The sequence below is a fragment of the Polyodon spathula genome, chromosome 43 (assembly GCF_017654505.1).
Source record: "Polyodon spathula isolate WHYD16114869_AA chromosome 43, ASM1765450v1, whole genome shotgun sequence".
NCBI lineage: Eukaryota > Metazoa > Chordata > Actinopteri > Acipenseriformes > Polyodontidae > Polyodon > Polyodon spathula.
This window is the reverse complement of record NC_054576.1, coordinates 546,911-571,560: the sequence shown is the minus strand read 5'-3', so window position 1 is coordinate 571,560 and position 24,650 is coordinate 546,911. Positions and strand designations below refer to the sequence as shown.

General features: G+C 42.8%; 1 protein-coding gene, 1 long non-coding RNA gene and 1 gene segment (V, D, J or C); 2 read left to right on the top strand and 1 right to left on the bottom strand.

The window, feature by feature from the left end:
- The window catches only part of LOC121305398 (immunoglobulin kappa light chain-like), a 322,019-nt gene that overhangs the window by 118,775 nt on the left and 178,594 nt on the right, over positions 1–24,650 (top strand). For 3 of the 11 annotated variants that reach the window (XM_041237032.1, XM_041237019.1, XM_041237026.1), the window contains exons 1-2: positions 153–225; positions 405–726. The exons of the other annotated variants lie outside the window; for them this stretch is intronic. In XM_041237032.1, the coding sequence (XP_041092966.1) occupies positions 153–225; positions 405–726 (395 nt within the window). Of the gene's footprint in view, positions 1–152; positions 226–404; positions 727–24,650 lie in introns of those variants that run through there. 11 annotated transcript variants of the gene reach the window in all.
- LOC121305439 lies at positions 2,470–3,341 on the top strand. The segment is given in 2 exon segments: positions 2,470–2,838; positions 2,962–3,341. Coding segments are annotated over 2 exon segments (351 nt in total).
- Positions 4,741–8,022, bottom strand: LOC121305447. The gene is made up of 6 exons (XR_005948075.1): positions 7,944–8,022; positions 7,607–7,615; positions 7,488–7,508; positions 6,936–6,956; positions 6,523–6,576; positions 4,741–5,542 (listed from the first exon to the last, which is right to left on the bottom strand). It is a non-coding gene; the product is annotated as an uncharacterized LOC121305447 (long non-coding RNA).

The window sequence follows — 24,650 nt, the reverse complement described above, 5'->3', positions numbered from 1 at the left end:
CTTAAGAGCACTGCTTGGCTAGAAGTGGCTGCTGTGCCAAGGAAGACAATTTGCATAGAAAAGACACTTTGCATTGGCAGCACATGCTTCAGTGCTCTGGGAGTGTTTATAGCCCTGTGAGTTTAACACTTCATGATTGAGAGCTGCCCTTCATGGCAACAGAATCCACAACAACAATGACTTTTATCAGCATCTTCATCTGGGCACTTGTCATCTGCACTCAGGGTAAGAATCATTTAGAAAAATTATTTTACAAAAATATCTCTTTCTGGGATAATTCTTTTATAAGTGTTAAAAGAAAAATGGGTGAACTGAAAAAAATAAAAGGCTTGAAATGTATTGTGTTTCATAATTTAATTAAATGATTTATTATAATATTCTATTTTATGATTTATTATTTTCAGAATCCAGTGGACAGTATACTGTGACTCAGACTCCAGCAGTGAAATCTGTTCTCCCAGGAGACACAGTCGCTCTGAGCTGTAAAGTCAGCAGCGCAGTGTACAGTGATAGCAATGGCAACTGCCTAGCCTGGTACCAACAGAAACCTGGAGAAGCTCCCAAACTCCTGATCTATTTGGCAAGTACCCTTCAGTCTGGGATCCCAACTCGTTTCAGTGGCAGTGGATCTGGGACTGACTTCACTCTGACCATCAGTGGAGTCCAGGCTGAAGATGCAGGAGATTACTACTGTCAGAGTTTACACTACCCCAGCAGTAGCTGGGTGTTCACACAGTGCTACACACCCGTACAAAAACCTCCCTCAGCTGGACTGCACAGCGACTGCACTGCTGCAGCTGGGACCTACTGCAGGTGCTGAGGGTGAAGGCAATGAAACGGGACACGGCCTGTGGAGGAGCTCAACTGCACACAAACACACTGAGCTCAATAACAACACACAGTCACATGCAGGTATGGATTCAATATTAGTCTATTTAAACAAACTGATTTTGTTGTGACTACAGGGTCCTCTAGTAATGTAGTGATGATACCATCTATTCTAAATTCTGAAACATCATTCAGTTATTCCAAGAATTGTAAAAATGTAACTCATGTTTTTCATATCTGATTCTCATATGAAGATGCCCATGAATCCTGGGCTGGGTTGCAGCAGCTGTGTGTAAGTTCTTACTTAGCTTAGTTATAGTGTAAGTCTTACTAACTTTAATTTTACACATTACTACATTTCCACTAGCTGCACCAGGTAAGATAGTTAGAACACAAGGCTTAGTTGTTGCTTACAATGTATCCATACCTTTGAGTGGGTGGAATCTATTGGTAGAATCACATTTCAAGACGGCTCAGCAGCTGTTGCTGGTTCTCTTTCATGCTGATTTTAACAGAGTTTTTCGGCGTCAGCATATCTTGCGAGGTTGCATACATCCTCTTGACAGTAAAGATATTGACATTGATGCCGTTTTAGACGAGGGAATATTCTGATCACTGATTATGTGTGTGTATATATAATAGGAGAAATGTGAATACAAATACAAATGTATTCACTGAAATGTACAATTCTTCATTCATATCACTGGCACATGGCATGCAGATTTTCCATGTAGGTATATCCATTAGGGTAGGCTTTTTTATAACAATTTCCATATTAAAATGGGATGCATTCTGATAATATTTCAGGGTAAATATGTTATTTAATATATGGATTGAAATACCTGCTGTTTTATTTAGAATCTATCGTTGAATTCTATTATGTCACAGTAGTATATTTTTTTCCTGAAATCGTCCTGCCAGAAGCGATTTCAAGAAAGGAGCCAAAACAAGACAGAGATGCTTGAACCTGAGCCAATACTTTATTAAACACAATATAAAAGAATTTCTATCAGTAACACAACACAGTGTGAAGTGTGGTCTGTGAATGAAAAAGCCCCCCCCCCCCAGGACACAGACATGGGGAAGAACTGGGACTGCAGAGCAACACACAGCTAAGCAATGCAATATTTATAACATATTCATAATATTCACTTGAATTCCCTACATCACAGACTCCCCACTAATTCAGTCTCATTCCAAATGAAAGAAAGCTGGTTTGTTACAATCTTTCTCAAAACAGCATGTCAATACAAGAGCCATGTGTTTCTCAGTGAGCTGGGATTGCCATGGCAATGGAGTGTGATCAGTCACTGTGTGCATCCTTTCACACACATCAATCAATTAATCAATAAAGAAATCAATACATGAGTGTTCTACCTTTTCCCCTGGCTTGTTAAATATTAGCATGATTGAAATCATGAAAACGCACTCGTAGCAGTTCAAGGTACCTCTTGGAAAGGCCTGTGAAAGACAGTGAAGTAGATGTTACATTTAGAAGAGGAAGAAGCTGTCAAAATGAGAACAATGACAAGAACAATGACAGGTCCATTACTTGTACAGCAGCAGCAACACATGGGAAGGTATAACACTAGGGTTAGGGGTAGGGCACTACATACCCTTTAATTCTCAATAGGATTGAAATAATGACACAAACAGAAGCATTATTGTCAGTTTAGACAGACACACAGATTAGACAGCAGTGATATACTGAGAGCTTTGACTGGGGGAAAAATAGAAGAAAACAGTAAAAGTGGCCCAACCCTATGAAGCCCCACTGGTGCTCACGGCTCAGATCTCATGTAACTGCCTGGGACAGGATTTGTATAAAGGAAGGTGCTTTGCATACCTGTGCCTGCCTCACTGCTCTGCACAACAGCTAGAATAACTGCACTGCTCCATTGCTCAGGGGTTTTAAAGCTGACAGTTGAGCCCTTTCACAGTCACTGAGACACACAGAGAGCATGGCTTCACTGGGGCTCCTCCTCTGGACACTGGCACTCTTTGCTCATGGTAAGAAATCATCATTCTTATTAATTATTATTAATATCAGCGCTTCCTCAGCAAACAGTGGAATACAGTTAATGGACGAGGCTGTTGACTCGGTGGGTTGATGTTCTGTGTTTTTATTTTCAGAATCCAGCGGTCAGATTGTCCTGACTCAGAGTCCCACAGTGGAGTCTGTCTCTATAGGAGGGAGTGTCACTCTGAACTGCAGATCCAGTAGCTCTGGTTGTACCAGCAGTCTAGCCTGGTATGTGCAGAAACCCGGAGGAGCTCCTAAACTCCTCTTCTCTTCACTGAATAGCCGAGTCTCTGGAGCTCCAGCTCCATTCACTGACAGCAGCTCAAGAACAAACTTCATGCTGCCCATCAGTGGAGTCCAGGCTGAAGATGCAGGAGATTACTACTGTCAGCAGCACTATAGCTTCCATTAATGTGACCTTTAAGAGACACACTGCAGATATTAACACTGACCACAAGAGGGAGCCAGAGCACCACTGCTGTCCATAATGTAATAACAGTACAGTAATAAGACAATTGAAATATGCAGCAGTTACCTCCCCAGTCAGCCCAGTTCCCCCATTGTTAACACAAGGCTCCTCACACCCAGTCATCTAAACACTACAGTGTGGTCTGTGTCTTCAATTTCAGTATATGGGAGATACTGAAATGAAGAAGGAATCTATGAAAAAGACCTAGGAGTTTATGTTGACTCAGAAATGTCTTCATCTAGACAATGTGGGGAAGCTATAAAAATAAGGCCAACAAGATGCTTGGATATATTGTGAAAAGTGTTGAATTTAAATCAAGGGAAGTAATGTTAAAACTGTACAATGCATTAGTAAGACCTCATCTAGAATATTGTGTTCAGTTGTGGTCACCTCAATACAAAAAGGATATTGTTGCTCTAGAAAGAGTGCAAAGAAAAGAGCGAACAGAATTATTCCGGGTTTAAAAGGCATGTCATATGCAGACAGTCTAAAAGAATTGAATCTGTTCAGTCTTGAACAAAGAAGACTACCCGGCAATCTGATTCAAGCATTTCAAATTCTAAAAGGTATTGACAATGTCGACCCAAGGGACTTTTTCGACCTGAAAAAAGAAACAAGGACCAGGGGTCACAAATGGAGATTAGATAAAGCGGCTTTCAGAACAGAAAATAGGAGACACTTTTTTACACAGAGAATTGTGAGGGTCTGGAATCAACTCCCCAGTAATGTTGTTGAAGCTGACACCCTGGGATCCTTCAAGAAGCTGCTTGATGAGATTCTGGGATCAATAAGCTACTAACAACCAAACGAGCAAGATGGGCCGAATGGCCTCCTCTCGTTTGTAAACTTTCTTATGTTCAGAAGTGTGAGTATTGAAATGCTGTCCAAATGCCCTCTCATATTAATCGATAAGCTTGACCTTGTTATAATACAAGTTAATACAGACAGCACAGTGAGTCTTTAGCGCAAGGTCAATTCTAGCACATCATGATAATACAATACACACATTTGTGTTTCCCCAGAGTTGGCGAGTAATTCATTAGTAGAAGTGAAAGACGAGAGATGGTCCAGGTTCAATAACCAGTTTAATTGAGGGAGCACACAATAAAGTAAAAGCAGGATTTGCCATAACGCCTCCAGCATCTCTAATGCCTCTTGGTTTACCCACAATATGCAAGTAACAATTACCCTGGAAAGAGCACCGTGCTTCTGAACTGCTAAACCCATGAGATTATAAAAACAATCAGGAACTTTCTCCTTTACTAAATATGCAATGCAGAAGAAAGAGGAAATATAGGAATTCTCCCTTGCACTGTTAAGAGTTCTTTGCTGTCAATAAAGAGGCTTTGTGAGTGATTTCAGTGGTGGCAGTATGAAAAGCACACCCGTCATGTGAAACAAACCAGTCCAAAACGAGACATTGATGCTAATAGCTTTATTGCTGAAAAAGCTTTGCAGAAAGAGAGAGGCTTTTTCCCAGTTTCATGTAACAGCAGACAGTGTTGTTGTTTTGGCAGGACAGCCTTTATACTTGTCAGCAGTTTGAGCATTTGTTGTCATGAATGCAAATAAAGAGATTTTAACATAATTGAAAGATGAAGAAAATCTCTATATAAACACAATGTTTTTGTCAGTCTGTGAACAAGGCCTGTCACTGGACACTTGTGACATCACAGGGTGGAACTGGGAGAAGAAAGGAGTGTACTGGTCAAGCCTGACTGGGTGGAGTGATTATGAGCTGGGACAGATCAATCAAGCACGCTCTCTGAGGAACGGTTTCTATATGTTCCCATGTGCAGCTGTGTTTCTATTCAAACATGTGAGAGCATGTGATCTCACTTAGAATCTGAGACTACATGTTAAACAAGGACAACTTTCCATACAATGTAAAGACCTGCTTCATAAGAGGTAGGGTATCAGCCAATAGAAAAATAATGTTGTCTCTATTATATATCCTTGAAGAGATTGACCAAATGCACAGCAGGGAGCAGCTGTTTGAAACAAACCGTGAATGTTCTGAAGGAAATCAGTATGGGTGCTGTAGCTGTGTGCAGGGAGAGGGACCAGAACAGAAAGGGTGCAGCGATGCTACAAAAGCAGGTTGCTGGTGTGTTTAAGCTTTGCTTGCAGGTCTGCTGTCAGGTAAACTCCAGCACTGTGATCCCTGGGTGCTGCTGCTTCTCAGTAGTGCTGGCATCGCCTGCAGTGGTAGGTACGCCAGTCTGAAACCAATTGAAGACATGATCAGCAACCTGGGCAGAAAAGCTATTGTTGTGATCCATACACTACAGAGCATTGCACAGCTAGGGAATGAGATTGTGGGGTGGTAATGGTCAGCACTGTCTAATAATATAGACAATCAGTGTCACACTGAGCTGCAGAGTTGAACTCCCTCCCATGTGTAGATAGCATCCTCCACACTCTATGTATTGCACTCATTTGAATGAGCAATTTGAGAAAAGCTTTGTGTAATTCATGCATGCAATTTCACAATCCCAAAGGGTATGGAATCAACTGCTAGACTGTGGAGCCGCCACAACCTCGCAATACAATCCTATCAATAAAAGACATGCAAACCCTCTATTCTAGTTCAAACATGTTTCTGAGGTTTTATTCAGAGCAATCCTAGATCAAAGCTCCTCTGTTTGGTCCCTGCTTTTAGATTTTGTTTCACTAAAATGACAAAAGTTTCACAGGAGATTGAGGTGAGTGGACCCTTCTTCTCAACTCAACGCCAACCCTGACATAATGAGCTCCCACAGAGACCTACTGTCCACACACCATACAACAGCAGCAACCCCAGTCATCAGATTGACTGTGATTATGAGTGGAGTTGGTTACTCTGGTATAAGATCACACACATGTAATGAGTTGAAGTAACATTTCTGGATTGCAGGAGACAGGTTAGACTTTCCCTTTCCAATAAGTTACGAATGAACTCAATCGATCAATAGTTTGAGACAATGCAGCTGAAAGATGAATCATAAACTCATCTTGATATTTCCAATTGAAGGATTATGATGGATGGCATCTGTTATAAAACTTATTCCAACAATTCTGTGTCTCTCTTGGAGCTCCATCCATATTGGACCTGCTCAAGCACATGTTCTAAACTGATATGGAATGACACTTGGTTTTCTATTTCAGATTGTTCTACTATATCCCACAGCCAATGTGTGCAGTAATAATAAGGCATACTCACAGCGATGGCAGTGGTACCCATGACGGTAGTAGAAATAGTAGTGATAGTGATGAGCTACACAAAAAAAGAAAAGGGAATTAGGAAGAGTCTATTTTTAACACAGAGCTTCTTAAACCCACTGCCTTCCACACTGTAGCCCAGAACTGAAACCCCTGAGCTACTCAGGGACAGTGACCCAGTGCTTAAAGGAAAGGGCTTGATACCAGGAGGTTCACATCCCGGCTCAGCCACTCCCTCACTGTGTGTGACTCTGAGCAAGTCAAAACGTAAACCTGGGCTCCTATTGAAAGTGACTCTGCAGCAGCAGTTTTTGATGCACAGCACACCCCCTAGTCTCAAAGTCACTTTGGAGAAAAGCGACTGCTAAAAGACTCATTAATAAAAAATAAATAAACTAGAATCCATTTACTTACCATAGTAGCATCTGTACCTTACTGGCAAAGATAAAAGTTATATATTGAGCTCCGTCCATTTGAAGTCACTGCAGTGGCTGCTTTATACAAGAATGGGGCCTCAGTAGTGTATTAGAGAGCTATAGATTTCAAAGGAGTGTATCTCTATTTGCACATTTCTATTATTGGCAAAATCCAAAGACAGTGCTCCTTCTTTATATCCTCTCCCACAGTATACAGAACACCTCACTATGAGAGTATTTATTAAATAAAGATTGCATTTCTTATTAAGAGCAGCTAATTCATACTTTTATACAATAATACCCCGTTCCATATTGTCAGCATCATCTGCAGGAGGCCCCATTGTTAACATGTATTCATTTCTTGTGAAGCGCACAGTACATGTGTTTTGTATTGTAGTGCACAGTCACATTCTAGCACTCTTGCAGCACACACACTCCTTCCTTGTGTTGCACACATTTGAGGCTTTTGGTCTGGGTGGCACAGACCCCCACTGTAGCTCTGCATTCTAAACCCATATCCTCTTTATTAAAATATCAGCCTCACACTTACCACGAGCACAGATGCTATAATCTGTAAATGAAATACACACACCCCATTAAATACAATTTAAAACACACAGACAATTCATTTCTACATGTCAATGTACAATCATTAAATAAAATACTTACAACAGTAAGCTGTCCCAAAGAAAAAGAAAAACAGAGAATGGGTTTATTAGATTTAATAGTTCACTTTATATTCATGTTTGTGTCACATTTACTGTAATGGTTTCTGTTCCTCTGAGAATATCACTTGATTTGGATAGCTGTTACAGGCTTAATGAAGACACCAAGGGGCACATTTCAAAGGGTTTTCTCCAGTCTGTCCAGAACTATGAAAACACTCCCTGGTAGAATATGTTACAATACCAAAGTGTTTCTCAATGTCTTCAATCAATTGACCTGCAGCCTACAATCCCTGCAGTTCACCTAAACCGGGAGCCGCTCCAGAGAGACAGACTCTTACTTCTGTAGTATCATTTGGACAGGGCATCCTTCTTCACTACCATGGACTGTGTCAGGACCACTTCAGAATCCACTTCAGAAGACAGAAAGCACGTGAAGATCATTAAACAAACAGTACTTTGCATCCCTTCTATTTAAACACTGACCATGTCGAGGAACTCTCCACATTTGGATTAGGATTTCAATGTACATGAAACAAGATTGCTGAACAGTAAGGAGCTTCAGATTTCATTTTGTTAGAGTGTGTGTTCCGATGTTTTCACCTGAGTTCAGGAGCTGTTCTTCAGTTCTAGTTGCCTGGCTTAGATATATGTACATAATGCAGGCTGGATCAGTCCAAGTGTCTTTATAGAAGAGCCAGTGACTGGATCACACTTCCTTCTGTTTGCAATTCACTGCTATGCACTAGATGGCGATGGCACTTACTAACAGAAACACATTTCAGCCTGCATTACATATGAAAGCACACAGACTTATGCACAAAACAACACTGCTCAGAATGATTGCAATACATCATAATAATCTCTTCTCGACTCGACTACTGCAACTCTCTCTACGGTGCTCTTCCGTCACGTGCCATAAACCGACTGCAGCTGGTTCAAAATGCTACTGCTAAGATCCTTACCAGATGTTAAAAACATGATCACATCACCCCCTGTCTCGCCCAGCTGCACTGGCTACCTGGAAAGTTCAGGATTACTTTCAAAATTCTCCTGCTTGCCTACAAGACCCTCCATCACACAGGTCCAGAGTATCTCTCCAGTCTGCTGAGCCGCTGTGTCCCTGCACGCAAGCTGAGCTCCTCTGACTCTGGCCTGCTTGTTAAACCCAAGCAAAAGCGCCCCACACTGGGAGAGCGGCTCTTTTAGCTTCATGGCCCCGACTCTCTGGATCTCTCTCCCAGCTCTAGTGTGTGCAGCTCCCACAGTCGCTCGCTTCAAATCAACTCTCTAGACCCACCTGTTCTCTCTTGCTTTCAATGCTCTTCAAGCCTGATATCTGTTATTAGCTGTTGTCTTCAGGTTTTTCACTCCCTCTTCGTATGATTCTGTATGACACACACATCCACAATGTTTAGAATTCACATCCTAGCCTTGTATTTAATGTAATGTGCCTGTATTTGCATTGTAATGTGCCTATAGTTAATGTACTTGCATTGGTTTTTACTGTTGTATTTAATGTGCTATGCCCTATATTTCACCATATTTAATGTATTTGCATTGTTCCTCATTATTTTGTAAAGTGCTTTGTGATGGTGGTCCACTGTGAAAGGCGCTATATAAAATAAAGATTGATAAAAAGGTAAGGGAACAGGACAACATTTTAGTCAAGTTATTATATCTCAGTTGGGCTTTCTTTCTTACTGACATTTAAGATGATAAATCAATACAATAAGTCTCTGTGGAAGGGTGGTGGGTAATTCACTGTCCAGGAGACAGACAGGTGTACTTGAAAACACCACACAGGTGCCCAGTTTTATTTTAAGGGTGTCTTGTTTCTTTTTAGCCCGCAGAGGGCGCTGTTGGTCCATGGTCGGCTTACCAACTATGGTAAACAGAACCACGGGAATACCAAATGATGGTAAGACAGTTCAGGGTGCAAGCGCACTCGCAGGTGCTTCAAACAATAATTCAAAAATAGAAGGCAAAAAGAAAAAGGGAAAATAAAACAGTAACAAAACTATAAAGAAAAGTTGCTGTACTTTGCAGCGATATCCCGGTCGCCGCTGCCTGTGCGACCCGGATCACCGTCCTACGCTGCGGGCTAACTAACCTGCTCAGATATACTAATCAGGGGTCTGCCCAAGGGTTCCTGCCCTCACTGTCTCGCTCTGAAACTCCGTTTCGTTCTCTCCGACTGGTTCTCGGTCATGGACCAGCGCTTATGCACTGTCAGGGCGTTTAAAAGGGCAGACCTGAGGAAACAACAGAGCGTTAACTTATAGGGCTAACAATCTCCCCAAGACCCGCCTCTCAGCCATTCAGAGAGGGGGAAAGTCCACACACCCACTTTCCCACCTCCCCGTGTCACTGCCATGACTCACAGGCGGTTGTTGGACGACTGCTGCCCTCTTCCTGCAGCACCGTGAACACGCCAGCAGAGTCAGCACAGATCTCCCTCTGCTACAGTCTCATTAAAGGTGCTGCATCAACACATTCACATGTTGTGTAAATGCAAACAGATTAAATATTTTCAAAGTATATATCTCTCAAGCTTCGTGTTAGTGCCACTGCAGCAGCTAGATGTGTTCAGATTCACTGGGGTTTGTGTTAGTGCCAGTAGAGAAACACAGCAGCTAGATGTGTTCAGATTCACACACACACACAGCACACAGTGCCAGTACAGAAACAGCAGCTAGATGTGTTCAGATTCACTGGGGTTTGTGTTAGTGCCAGTAGAGAACACAGCTAGATGTGTTCAGATTCACTGGGGTTTGTGTTAGTGCCAGTAGAGAAACAGCAGCTAGATGTGTTCAGATTCACTGGGGTTTGTGTTAGTGCCAGTAGAGAAACAGCAGCTAGATGTGTTCAGATTCACTGGGGTTTGTGTTAGTGCCAGTAGAGAAACAGCAGCTAGATGTGTTCAGATTCACTGGGGTTTGTGTTAGTGCCAGTAGAGAAACAGCAGCTAGATGTGTTCAGATTCACTGGGGTTTGTGTTAGTGCCAGTAGAGAAACAGCAGCTAGATGTGTTCAGATTCACTGGGGTTTGTGTTAGTGCCAGTAGAGAAACAGCAGCTAGATGTGTTCAGATTCACTGGGGTTTGTGTTAGTGCCAGTAGAGAAACAGCAGCTAGATGTGTTCAGATTCACTGGGGTTTGTGTTAGTGCCAGTAGAGAAACAGCAGCTAGATGTGTTCAGATTCACTGGGGTTTGTGTTAGTGCCAGTAGAGAAACAGCAGCTAGATGTGTTCAGATTCACTGGGGTTTGTGTTAGTGCCAGTAGAGAAACAGCAGCTAGATGTGTTCAGATTCACTGGGGTTTGTGTTAGTGCCAGTAGAGAAACAGCAGCTAGATGTGTTCAGATTCACTGGGGTTTGTGTTAGTGCCAGTAGAGAAACAGCAGCTAGATGTGTTCAGATTCACTGGGGTTTGTGTTAGTGCCAGTAGAGAAACAGCAGCTAGATGTGTTCAGATTCACTGGGGTTTGTGTTAGTGCCAGTAGAGAAACAGCAGCTAGATGTGTTCAGATTCACTGGGGTTTGTGTTAGTGCCAGTAGAGAAACAGCAGCTAGATGTGTTCAGATTCACTGGGGTTTGTGTTAGTGCCAGTAGAGAAACAGCAGCTAGATGTGTTCAGATTCACTGGGGTTTGTGTTAGTGCCAGTAGAGAAACAGCAGCTAGATGTGTTCAGATTCACTGGGGTTTGTGTTAGTGCCAGTAGAGAAACAGCAGCTAGATGTGTTCAGATTCACTGGGGTTTGTGTTAGTGCCAGTAGAGAAACAGCAGCTAGATGTGTTCAGATTCACTGGGGTTTGTGTTAGTGCCAGTAGAGAAACAGCAGCTAGATGTGTTCAGATTCACTGGGGTTTGTGTTAGTGCCAGTAGAGAAACAGCAGCTAGATGTGTTCAGATTCACTGGGGTTTGTGTTAGTGCCAGTAGAGAAACAGCAGCTAGATGTGTTCAGATTCACTGGGGTTTGTGTTAGTGCCAGTAGAGAAACAGCAGCTAGATGTGTTCAGATTCACTGGGGTTTGTGTTAGTGCCAGTAGAGAAACAGCAGCTAGATGTGTTCAGATTCACTGGGGTTTGTGTTAGTGCCAGTAGAGAAACAGCAGCTAGATGTGTTCAGATTGTTCAGATTAACTGGGGTTTGTGTTAGTGCCAGTAGAGAAACAGCAGCTAGATGTGCTCAGATTCACTGGGGTTTGTGTTAGTGCCAGTAGAGAAACAGCAGCTAGATGTGTTCAGTGTTAGTGCCAGTAGAGAAACAGCAGCTAGATGTGTTCAGATTCACTGGGGTTTGTGTTAGTGCCAGTAGAGAAACAGCAGCTAGATGTGTTCAGATTCACTGGGGTTTGTGTTAGTGCCAGTAGAGAAACAGCAGCTAGATGTGTTCAGATTCACTGGGGTTTGTGTTAGTGCCAGTAGAGAAACAGCAGCTAGATGTGTTCAGATTCACTGGGGTTTGTGTTAGTGCCAGTAGAGAAACAGCAGCTAGATGTGTTCAGATTCACTGGGGTTTGTGTTAGTGCCAGTAGAGAAACAGCAGCTAGATGTGTTCAGATTCACTGGGGTTTGTGTTAGTGCCAGTAGAGAAACAGCAGCTAGATGTGCTCAGATTCACTGGGGTTTGTGTTAGTGCCAGTGTGTTCAGATTCACTGGGGTTTGTGTTAGTGCCAGTAGAGAAACAGCAGCTAGATGTGTTCAGATTCACTGGGGTTTGTGTTAGTGCCAGTAGAGAAACAGCAGCTAGATGTGTTCAGATTCACTGGGGTTTGTGTTAGTGCCAGTAGAGAAACAGCAGCTAGATGTGTTCAGATTCACTGGGGTTTGTGTTAGTGCCAGTAGAGAAACAGCAGCTAGATGTGTTCAGATTCACTGGGGTTTGTGTTAGTGCCAGTAGAGAAACAGCAGCTAGATGTGTTCAGATTCACTGGGGTTTGTGTTAGTGCCAGTAGAGAAACAGCAGCTAGATGTGTTCAGATTCACTGTTAGGGTCCTGTGTTAGTGCCAGTAGAGAAACAGCAGCTAGATGTGTTCAGATTCACTGGGGTTTGTGTTAGTGCCAGTAGAGAAACAGCAGCTAGATGTGTTCAGATTCACTGGGGTTTGTGTTAGTGCCAGTAGAGAAACAGCAGCTAGATGTGTTCAGATTCACTGGGGTTTGTGTTAGTGCCAGTAGAGAAACAGCAGCTAGATGTGTTCAGATTCACTGGGGTTTGTGTTAGTGCCAGTAGAGAAACAGCAGCTAGATGTGTTCAGATTCACTGGGGTTTGTGTTAGTGCCAGTAGAGAAACAGCAGCTAGATGTGTTCAGATTCACTGGGGTTTGTGTTAGTGCCAGTAGAGAAACAGCAGCTAGATGTGTTCAGATTCACTGGGGTTGTGTGTTAGTGCCAGTAGAGAAACAGCAGCTAGATGTGTTCAGATTCACTGGGGTTTGTGTTAGTGCCAGTAGAGAAACAGCAGCTAGATGTGTTCAGATTCACTGGGGTTTGTGTTAGTGCCAGTAGAGAAACAGCAGCTAGATGTGTTCAGATTCACTGGGGTTTGTGTTAGTGCCAGTAGAGAAACAGCAGCTAGATGTGTTCAGATTCACTGGGGTTTGTGTTAGTGCCAGTAGAGAAACAGCAGCTAGATGTGTTCAGATTCACTGGGGTTTGTGTTAGTGCCAGTAGAGAAACAGCAGCTAGATGTGTTCAGATTCACTGGGGTTTGTGTTAGTGCCAGTAGAGAAACAGCAGCTAGATGTGTTCAGATTCACTGGGGTGTGTGTTAGTGCCAGTAGAGAAACAGCAGCTAGATGTGTTCAGATTCACTGGGGTTTGTGTTAGTGCCAGTAGAGAAACAGCAGCTAGATGTGTTCAGATTCACTGGGGTTTGTGTTAGTGCCAGTAGAGAAACAGCAGCTAGATGTGTTCAGATTCACTGGGGTTTGTGTTAGTGCCAGTAGAGAAACAGCAGCTAGATGTGTTCAGATTCACTGGGGTTTGTGTTAGTGCCAGTAGAGAAACAGCAGCTAGATGTGTTCAGATTCACTGGGGTTTGTGTTAGTGCCAGTAGAGAAACAGCAGCTAGATGTGTTCAGATTCACTGGGGTTTGTGTTAGTGCCAGTAGAGAAACAGCAGCTAGATGTGTTCAGATTCACTGGGGTTTGTGTTAGTGCCAGTAGAGAAACAGCAGCTAGATGTGTTCAGCCTGTGTTAGTGCCAGTGTTCAGCTAGATGTGTTCAGATTCACTGGGAGCCAGTTTGTGTTAGTGCCATGTTTTCAATTCACTGGGGTTTGTGTTAGTGCCAGTAGAGAAACAGCAGCTAGATGTGTTCAGATTCACTAATGGGGTTTGTGTTAGTGCCAGTAGAGAAACAGCAGCTAGATGTGTTCAGATTCACTGGGGTTTGTGTTAGTGCCAGTAGAGAAACAGCAGCTAGATGTGTTCAGATTGTGTGTTAGTGCCAGTAGAGAAACAGCAGCTAGATTCACTGATGGTTCAGATTTGTGTTAGTGCCAGTAGAGAAACAGCAGCTAGATGTGTTCAGATTCACTGGGGTTTGTGTTAGTGCCAGTAGAGAAACAGCAGCTAGATGTGTTCAGATTCACTGGGGTGTGTGTTAGTGCCAGTAGAGAAACAGCAGCTAGATGTGTTCAGATTCACTGGGGTGCCAGTTGTGTGTTAGTGCCAGTAGAGAAACAGCAGCTAGATGTGTTCAGATTCACTGGGGTTTGTGTTAGTGCCAGTAGAGAAACAGCAGCTAGATGTGTTCAGATTCACTGGGGTGTGTGTTAGTGCCAGTAGAGAAACAGCAGCTAGATGTGTTCAGATTCACTGGGGTTTGTGTTAGTGCCAGTAGAGAAACAGCAGCTAGATGTGTTCAGATTCACTGTGTTCAGGGGTTTGTGTTAGTGCCAGTAGAGAAACAGCAGCTAGATGTGCTCAGATTCACTGGGGTGTGTGTTAGTGCCAGTAGAGAAACAGCAGCTAGATGTGTTCAGATTCACTGGGGTTTGTGTTAGTGCCAGTAGAGAAACAGCAGCTAGATGTGTTCAGATTCACTGGGGTTTGTGTTTGTGCAGCTAGATGTGTTCAGATTCACTGGGGTTTGTGTTAGTGCAGTGATGTGTTCAGATTCACTGGGGTTTGTGTTAGTGCCAGTAGAGAAACAGCAGCTAGATGTGTTCAGATTCACTGGGGTTTGTGTTAGTGCCAGTAGAGAAACAGCAGCTAGATGTGTTCAGATTCACTGGGGTTTGTGTTAGTGCCAGTAGAGAAACAGCAGCTAGATGTGTTCAGATTCACTGGGGTTTGTGTTAGTGCCAGTAGAGAAACAGCAGCTAGAGTTCAGATTCACAGAAACAGCTAGATGTGTTCAGATTCACTGGGGTTTGTGTTAGTGCCAGTAGAGAAACAGCAGCTAGATGTGTTCAGATTCACTGGGGTTTGTGTTAGTGCCAGTAGAGAAACAGCAGCTAGATGTGTTCAGATTCACTGGGGTTTGTGTTAGTGCCAGTAGAGAAACAGCAGCTAGATGTGTTCAGATTCACTGGGGTTTGTGTTAGTGCCAGTAGAGAAACAGCAGCTAGATGTGTTCAGATTCACTGGGGTTTGTGTTAGTGCCAGTAGAGAAACAGCAGCTAGATGTGTCAGATTCACTGGGGTTTGTGTTAGTGCCAGTAGAGAAACAGCAGCTAGATGTGTTCAGATTCACTGGGGTTTGTGTTAGTGCCAGTAGAGAAACAGCAGCTAGATGTGTTCAGATTCACTGGGGTTTGTGTTAGTGCCAGTAGAGAAACAGCAGCTAGATGTGTTCAGATTCACTGGGGTTTGTGTTAGTGCCAGTAGAGAAACAGCAGCTAGATGTGTTCAGATTCACTGGGGTTTGTGTTAGTGCCAGTAGAGAAACAGCAGCTAGATGTGTTCAGATTCACTGGGGTTTGTGTTAGTGCCAGTAGAGAAACAGCAGCTAGATGTGTTCAGATTCACTGGGGTTTGTGTTAGTGCCAGTAGAGAAACAGCAGCTAGATGTGTTCAGATTCACTGGGGTTTGTGTTAGTGCCAGTAGAGAAACAGCAGCTAGATGTGTTCAGATTCACTGGGGTTTGTGTTAGTGCCAGTAGAGAAACAGCAGCTAGATGTGTTCAGATTCACTGGGGTTTGTGTTAGTGCCAGTAGAGAAACAGCAGCTAGATGTGTTCAGATTCACTGGGGTTTGTGTTAGTGCCAGTAGAGAAACAGCAGCTAGATGTGTTCAGATTCACTGGGGTTTGTGTTAGTGCCAGTAGAGAAACAGCAGCTAGATGTGTTCAGATTCACTGGGGTTTGTGTTAGTGCCAGTAGAGATACATCAGCTAGATGTGTTCAGATTCACTGGGGTTTGTGTTAGTGCCAGTAGAGAAACAGCAGCTAGATGTGTTCAGATTCACTGGGGTTTGTGTTAGTGCCAGTAGAGAAACAGCAGCTAGATGTGTTCAGATTCACTGGGGTTTGTGTTAGTGCCAGTAGAGAAACAGCAGCTAGATGTGCTCAGATTCACTGGGGTTTGTGTTAGTGCCAGTAGAGAAACAGCAGCTAAATGTGTTCAGATTCACTGGGGCTGTGTTAGTGCCAGTAGAGAAACAGCAGCTAGATGTGTTCAGATTCACTGGGGTTTGTGTTAGTGCCAGTAGAGAAACAGCAAACAGCAGGAGCCAGCGTGCAGCCCACCATCACTGCCTGCAGCCAGCTCTCCACACATAAACAGAGCAACCCTCTCTATCTCCTGCACTGCAATGAGAGCGTCACTAGCAGGGGGCGGGCCTGGCTGGAGCTGTCGCGTATTATTGGCTGCAGAAACACTCCATCGTGTGTCTGATTGGCTGGCCTCGCTGTCGACTCAAGGGGGCGGCTCGACGCGGTTATGAAGCTGGATGGCGCAGTTCTCCATGTTGGCTCTTTGCGCGCTGTGCTCTATGCAATGCTGACACCGCGCCGATCCGAAATGGCGCCAGTTTCCACTGCCGCTGCTTTCTAATGCGCATGCTCAATTCCAAAGCCGCCCTTCTGCGAGCGCGGGGTTTGAAAGCTGCTGTGGATTTTACATCATCAGAAAGCAGTCGACAGTGCAGCTCGTTAACACTTCAACACTATGCTGGAGACAGCACCTATAACACGAGTAGAGGTTTAGTACCGGCCTCCGTACAGCCACGGGATCATAGCGTTACACGCCACTGCAGAATATATATATATGTATTGTCATGTGATTAGTCATTGCTGATGTCATTACTGATGTCATGCATGACATGCATAGAGTTCAAAATGTGCCAATTATTTATTAGTCCAAATTACTGTAGGATATTAAAGGCTAACTGCAGAGGGAGGCTGTAATAATAACACACAGTTGTCACTGTTTCCTAAATATAGGGATCCTGGTATCTGAGCTCTGCAGCAATGTTAAGAAAGAGGGCTTTGTTCCACTTTTTGTTATTTTTTTTTTTTTTCCAGCTGTTATTTAGCAGTGTGGCAGCATGCAGGAACAGCACACACAAGTGAAACACGCTTCCGGTCCCTGCAGGAAACCTTATCCAGGAGCCTAGATTTATACAGTATCTATTTATTTAACTATTTATTTAATTATTTATTAGCAGATGCCCTTACCCAAGGGCAACTTACAGTTGTATACAAAAAACACATATCAAGAATTACAGCACAATTAAGAGCAAGATGCAAAATACAATGACTTCAGTCCTAATAAGAGCAAATACAAAACACAGTGCGATTTGATATCGGGGCAGATCAAGAGCAGATAACAGTGTTGAGAGTTACACCAGGGTTAGATACGAGTGCAAGTGAAATACAAGATACTACAGACTGGGTTCAGTGCAGGATTACATACAGTAGAATAGGGAGCAGATCAGTGCATTAAAGGCAGAGTGCTGTATTGTCCAGAAGGGGAGAGTTGAGTTTTACAGGTGTTGTCTGACTGGGCAGTCCTCACATCTGTAGGGAGGTCGTTCCTCCACTGGGTGGAATCTGCAGTATCAGTACTGTATACTTCTATTAGTTACTATGGAAGATACTAAACCAGAGATCATTAAACCATTAGCTATTTAAACCAAAACCAGTGTATAAAGTGTTTTTGTAAGACAAATATAACAAGAATGCAGCCGGTTCCACTGAGATTTGAACTCAGCTCGCTGGATTCAGAGTGCTAACCATTACACCATGGAACCACCCATACAGGATCCTCATTGCAGGGACTCTCACCATGGAACCACCCAGGGTCCTCACTCTCACCATGGAACCACCCATACAGGATCCTCATTGCAGGGACTCTCACCATGGAACCACCCATACAGGAACCACCCATACAGGTCCTCATTGCAGGGACTCTCACCATGGAACCACCCATACAGGTCCTCATTGCAGGGACTCTCACCATGGAACCACCCATACAGGTCCTCATTGCAGGGACTCTCACCATGGAACCACCCATACAGGTCCTCATTGCAGGGACTCTCACCATGGAAGGTCCTCATTGCACTCTCCATGGAACCACCCATACAGGATCCTCATTGCAGGGACTCTCACCATGGAACCACCCATACAGGATCCTCATTGCAGGGACTCTCACCATGGAACCACCCATACAGGATCCTCATTGCAGGGACTCTCACCATGGAACCACCCATACAGGTCCTCATTGCAGGGACTCTCACCATGGAACCACCCATACAGGTCCTCATTGCAGGGACTCTCACCATGGAACCACCCATACAGGTCCTCATTGCAGGGACTCTCACCATGGAACCACCCATACAGGAACCACCCATACATCCTCATTGCAGGGACTCTCACCATGGAACCACCCATACAGGTCCTCATTGCAGGGACTCTCACCATGGAACCACCCATACACAGGTCCTCATTGCAGGGACTCTCACCATGGAACCACCCATACAGGTCCTCATTGCAGGGACTCTCACCATGGAACCACCCATACAGGTCCTCATTGCAGGGACTCTCACCATGGAACCACCCATACAGGATCCTCATTGCAGGGACTCTCACCATGGAACCACCCATACAGGTCCTCATTGCAGGGACTCTCACCATGGAACCACCCATACAGGTCCTCATTGCAGGGACTCTCACCATGGAACCACCCATACAGGTCCTCATTGCAGGGAGGCTCGTCAAGTCAGCTTTTATTTGAAACGGTTTCAATGTGTTTATTATCTCTGGAGCTATTCTGTGTAACAGGTGCTGAAAGCACATTGTCCAGAGACAGGCTTCCTGAGAGACATTGTTTAAAACGCAGGCACATTTGCATATTCACGCTCTTCAGAACAGGTTAGACGGCTTGTAGCCTACGGAGGATATTCCAAGCCAAAATTAAAAATAAATGAATAAATAATTAAATTAATATATAGCTGCTAGTTGGTAGCCAGTAATCTTGTCTGAAATGGGTCAATACTGGATCACTATTAGCAAACCTTTTGCCAGTATTGGTGCAATGCTGACAGGCCAATGTGACTATATTGGCCCAATTACATTCCAGAATTGGATCGGTATCGTTTGCACACGGGCCCAGTACATGGCCCAGTGCTGGCAATCTGAATTGGATAGGAACTGGCACAGTCCTGGCCCATTAAGAAACACCATTACTGGGTTTAAGTTGGTGCCATATTGGCTTCATAATGGTATCAGAATACTGGACCTCTTGATAATGCAAGGATTGTTATGTGTTATTATTTTGTGAAATCACCACAGACACAGTGACAGGATTGAATGTTTTATTTGTCAGCTCTACAGCCCTTATAAGGACTCCCCAGACACAACCAATGGGTTGGCAGAGAAGAAGAGAGAGAAGCTAATACACTGACAGCGTGTTTGAAGTGCAGTTTATTGCCTTCAATATATATAAAAGGAATAACACTCTGAAGGAAATGTTCGCTGGGAGCTCTTACCACGCTGTGTAGACTGTGCCTTTAACGCCCCCTGCTGGCCTTGTTAAAGATGACTGCTGATGATGAGGGTGACGCTGCCATTGTTTTACCTCACGCTGTACACGAGGACGTGCCGTCCGTTCCCATGGCAGCTGGATTGAGCTGCTTTGGACTGCAAGAGAACAGCGAGGAGCTCTAGAATCTCAACGGGAGCGTCTCCCTGATGTGGAGACAGCGGTCACGTGGTGTAAGTGCAGCTGCTCTGCTTTCAAACGAGGAATACAATTGCAGCGAGGCAGCCGGCCAGGACCTGAGCCGTATACACAATCATTCATTTATTCAATCATTTATTCCAATATTTATTCATGTGTGTGTGTGTGTGTGTGTGTGTGTGTGTGTGTGTGTGTGTGTGTGTGTGCCAGTGTGTGTGTGTGTGTGTGTGTGTGTGTGTGTGTGTGTGTGTGTGTGTGTGTGTGTGTGTGTGTGTGTGTGTGTGTGTGTGTGTGTGTGTGTGTGTGTGTGTGTGTGTGTGTGTGTGTGTGTGTGTGTGTGTGTGTGTGTGTGTGTGTGTGTGTGTGTGTGTGTGTGTGTGTGTGTGTGTGTGTGTGTGTGTGTGTGTGTGTGTGTGTGTGTGTGTGTGTGTGTGTGTGTGTGTGTGTGTGTGTGTGTGTGTGTGTGTATGTGTGTGTGTGTGTGTGTGTGTCAGTGTGTGTGTGTGTGTGTGTGTGTGTTGTGTGTGTGTGTGTGTGTGTGTGTGTGTGTGTGTGTGTGTGTGTGTGTGTGTGTGTGTGTGTCATGTGTGTGTATATGTGTGTGTGTCAAAATAATTATTGAAATAATCAAATACATAAAGGAATAACTAAATATGTGTGTGTAAATAAACAACATTTATTTTTGTTATTTTTGTGTGTGTGTGTGTGTGTGTGTGATGTGTGTGTGTGGTTTTGTTATTGTGTGTGTGAAGTGTAGGTGCTTTGTTGATTATACGAGCATCGCTACTGTACTTCAGATTTGCCCCCCTCCATTTCTCTGATCTTCACTCTTTGAAAATATTCCCTGTAAATTGAGTCAGCCGAGCTGTCTCTTATGACCTGAGAACATCTCTCCACAACCATAAAATGAGAAAACACCAAATAGCCAGACTGCACTACACTCTATGACCACAAGAGGGAGTGAGAGATAGTAATAAAATTATGCTCTAATCCAGAGCAGTGGATCTTAACCTGAAACAGTCCAGGGTGTCCACAGGAAAAAACTGGAAACTTTTCACTCAGCATTAGCAATGTGCAAAATCAATGGCTCTCTTAACCTGCAGGTCTGATTTTAATATTTTAAAATTAATAATTATTTATATGGTGTAACAAAGCTACATAATCACAGCTGTGGCTAACATGAATTGTTTGAGGGAGAAGAGAGAGAAATAGCTGTGTTTGTACAATCTCAACATGAAGAAAACTAGAAGCTATTTTATTTTATTCTTTTTGTTTTGCTTGCAAGATAAACTTTGTTTTTAGTTTTTCTTCCGAATGGCAAATAAACTGCATCAGCTGAAAATGATTTTAAACTTAAGAGCACTGCTTGGCTAGAAGTGGCTGCTGTGCCAGGGAAGACAATTTGCATAGAAAAGACACTTTGCATTGGCAGCACATGCTTCAGTGCTCTGGGAGTGTTTATAGCCCTGTGAGTTTAACACTTCATGATTGAGAGCTGCCCTTCATGGCAACAGAATCCACAACAACAATGACTTTTATCAGCATCTTCATCTGGGCACTTGTCATCTGCACTCAGGGTAAGAATCATTTAGAAAAACTTGTTTTAGAAATATCTTTTTGTGGGACAATTCTTATTATATAAGTATTAAAAGTAAAAAAGGCAAAGTGAATAAAATCAAATGAAAAAGTCTTGAAATGTAATCTGTTTCATTTATTTCAATCATTTACTGCCATCTTCTATTTTATTGTTTATTATTTTCAGAATCCAGTGGACAGTATACTGTGACTCAGACTCCAGCAGTGAAATCTGTTCTCCCAGGAGACACAGTCGCTCTGAGCTGTAAAGTCAGCAGCGCAGTGTACAATAACAACTACCTAGCCTGGTACCAACAGAAACCTGGAGAAGCTCCCAAACTCCTGATCTATAGGGCAAGTACCCTTCAGTCTGGGATCCCAACTCGTTTCAGTGGCAGTGGATCTGGGACTGACTTCACTCTGACCATCAGTGGAGTCCAGGCTGAAGATGCAGGAGATTACTACTGTCAGAGTTACCACAGTGGTAATGTCAGAGTGCACACAACCCCAGCAGTAGTTTGGTGTTCACACAGTGCTACACACCCATACAAAAACCTCCCTCAGCAGGACTGCAGGTGAACATTGTTCATTTTCTGATACTTAAATACAAGCTGAAAATAAAGTAAAACAAACATACACTTATCTTTCATATATATATATATATATATATATATATATATATATATATATATATATATATATATATATATATATATATATATATATATATATATATATATATATATATATATATATATATATATATATATATATCACATATTTAACTTCAAATTTTATTATTTACTTTTTTCATTTTACTCTTTTAATGATTTCACTTCATCAGCAACACATTCTATATAAAAAACAGAATGATGTTTATTTTATAAAACGATTGAACTGCATGCATGTTGAGATTGAAGTATTTATGATTTCCTGGACAGCATATTAAAAATAAGTACAGAAAACAGCAAGTTTAACACTTCATGATTGAGAGTTCATGGCAACAGCAAAGACCAGTATTGCGTGATGTGTAGTTACATTTTCTAGCTCTGTGGAGTCCAGCTGGATATTTTTCATTGTGTCAATCTGAGGTGTTTTAATGTATTTTCAAAACTAATATTAATACTTAAATGAATTACATTGAACTTTAACATATTGTTAAGATGAAAATCAAGACACAAATTATTGTTAATTACAATCAACAAACGATGTCTTCTTCTGAAATAGAATTTTACACTTTATTCTTAATTACTGAATAAAACATGTTAATACTATATTGATATACCTCAGATTATAACTTATTATAATAAAAAATAATGCATCTAAATTTAAATACAAATAAATAAGGAATTCATACATTTCTGAGTGAATTCTGTTGTTTTATTAAGGAGCAGCACATCAGCATTATTGAAGGCAGTTTATTCTTCATTGTCTTGCCTCCTGTGTCATCCTTGTTACCCACCTGGTCTCCTTCATTCCTTATGTGTGCAGCAGCTCCCTGGCACACATGTCTCAACACTTATGGGCCAGTTCATTGTGAACAGGCAGATTTCTAATGCCCCTCCTAGAGAGCAGGAAAGCACTGAGAGGCTAAACATCAAACTACAGGAAGGATAATCTAACTGTACTGTGAGTCACCCAACCCTATCAAGTCCCACCTGTGTTCACAGCTCAGATCTCATAGAACTTTCTGTGACACTTATTGAAACAGAAGTGCAGCGCTTAGAACACACATACAAATAGAACTAATCCACTATTCTATTAAATTGTGAACTTCGTGTTTGATTGAATCCCTCTATGTGTTTGTATAGCCTGGAAACAGGCATCAGTGCCCTGCCATGCTGCACACACTGCCATCATTCACACTGACCACAAGAGGGAGCCAGAGCACCACTGCTGTCCATAATGTAATAACAGTACAGTAATAAGACAATTGAAATAGGCAGCAGTTACCTCCCCAGTCAGCCCAGTTCTCCCATTGTTAACACAAGGCTCCTCACACCCAGTCATCTAAACACTACAGTGTGGTCTGTGTCTGGAGGAAGGAGCTGCTCACAGTGATGCATGCTGGGAAACACTGACTCTAATATCTCAACATCTGCAACTTCCAGCCCTGCCAATGAATATTAAAGAATGTTAAAATGTCCCTTAGCAGGCCAGTATTTTAAACACAATGATTCTTCCCTTGCTGTCCTCTCTGAGAGTTCCTGTAAGCTGTCTGTCCCACACCCCACTTAGTCCTGCAGACTCACATCAGTGTGTGTCAGCACAGAGAGTAATTCCACCTCCCAGCAGCACACTGCTCATGTAGTGAGAATGTTCAGGAGGATTCCTGCGCCTTCTTTGCTCAGGAATAATTCATTCCACCACAGATGCTCTCATCAGTAAGCAGCTTCCCTGGTGCTCTGGTGGTTAGGATTCAGCGCTCTCACCTCCGCGGTCTCGGTTTGATTCCCAGTCAGGCTGGAATGCCTGTAGTGGAACTAAACCGGCTCGTAGTATTATTACTATAGCTTATGTCAAAAGTTCGATTGATGACCTTATGTATGTGCAGCACTAGCTACATGAATGCAGCATAAGTCATTTGCTGCCTGCTGCTCTTAATTGAGTATCAGAATACCTGGCCAGGTTAATTTAATTCTCTGTTCAATTGCTAAGTAAGTAATTTTGTTCTCATTTTTAAAGTGGGCCTTTCAGATTCCATAAGGTAAAATTAGGTGAAGCTATTTCAATTTACTGTTAAATTTTGGTAGGGGTTTATCTCTGCACTGGACTTTCTCTCTTGTTTTAACTGAATGATCTTTTCCTTAATTTCCACAGGGAAATTCTAATTAGATTCAGGTGTTTTGCTAATTGCCTTGGCAAAGGTCTTATTGGGCTTGACTTATCATTAATTCTGAGTATCTTAATTGGTGGCTCTTTAAATAGGACTATTACTTGCTGGGGTGGGGTGGTTGGTTCTTTTTTGGGTGTGTTTTTTTTTTTGTGGATGCAGAGTATTTGAAGAGTGAGTTTGCTGGTCTGTAAAGGAGAAATCAGGAAGCAATAATCTTTTGGTTGTTAAAAACAGTATTTTCTCTAATCTGCCATTTTTCCAGTATAAATTAACCAGTTATCTAATCTCCTGCCAAACTGAAACTATCCACATCATTCAAATTGTTTATATGGATCCTAAGAGCAACAACAGTGACTAATCCAGTTATCATCATCACTTTTTGTCTTCTTACCTGGTTGGAAACTCCAAGCTCTACAGGACCAAGGAAGAACTGGGTGAGATCCCCTAATGGGGAGGAATCTTATTTTTTTTCTGCTGGAGTCTCTGGGCTGTT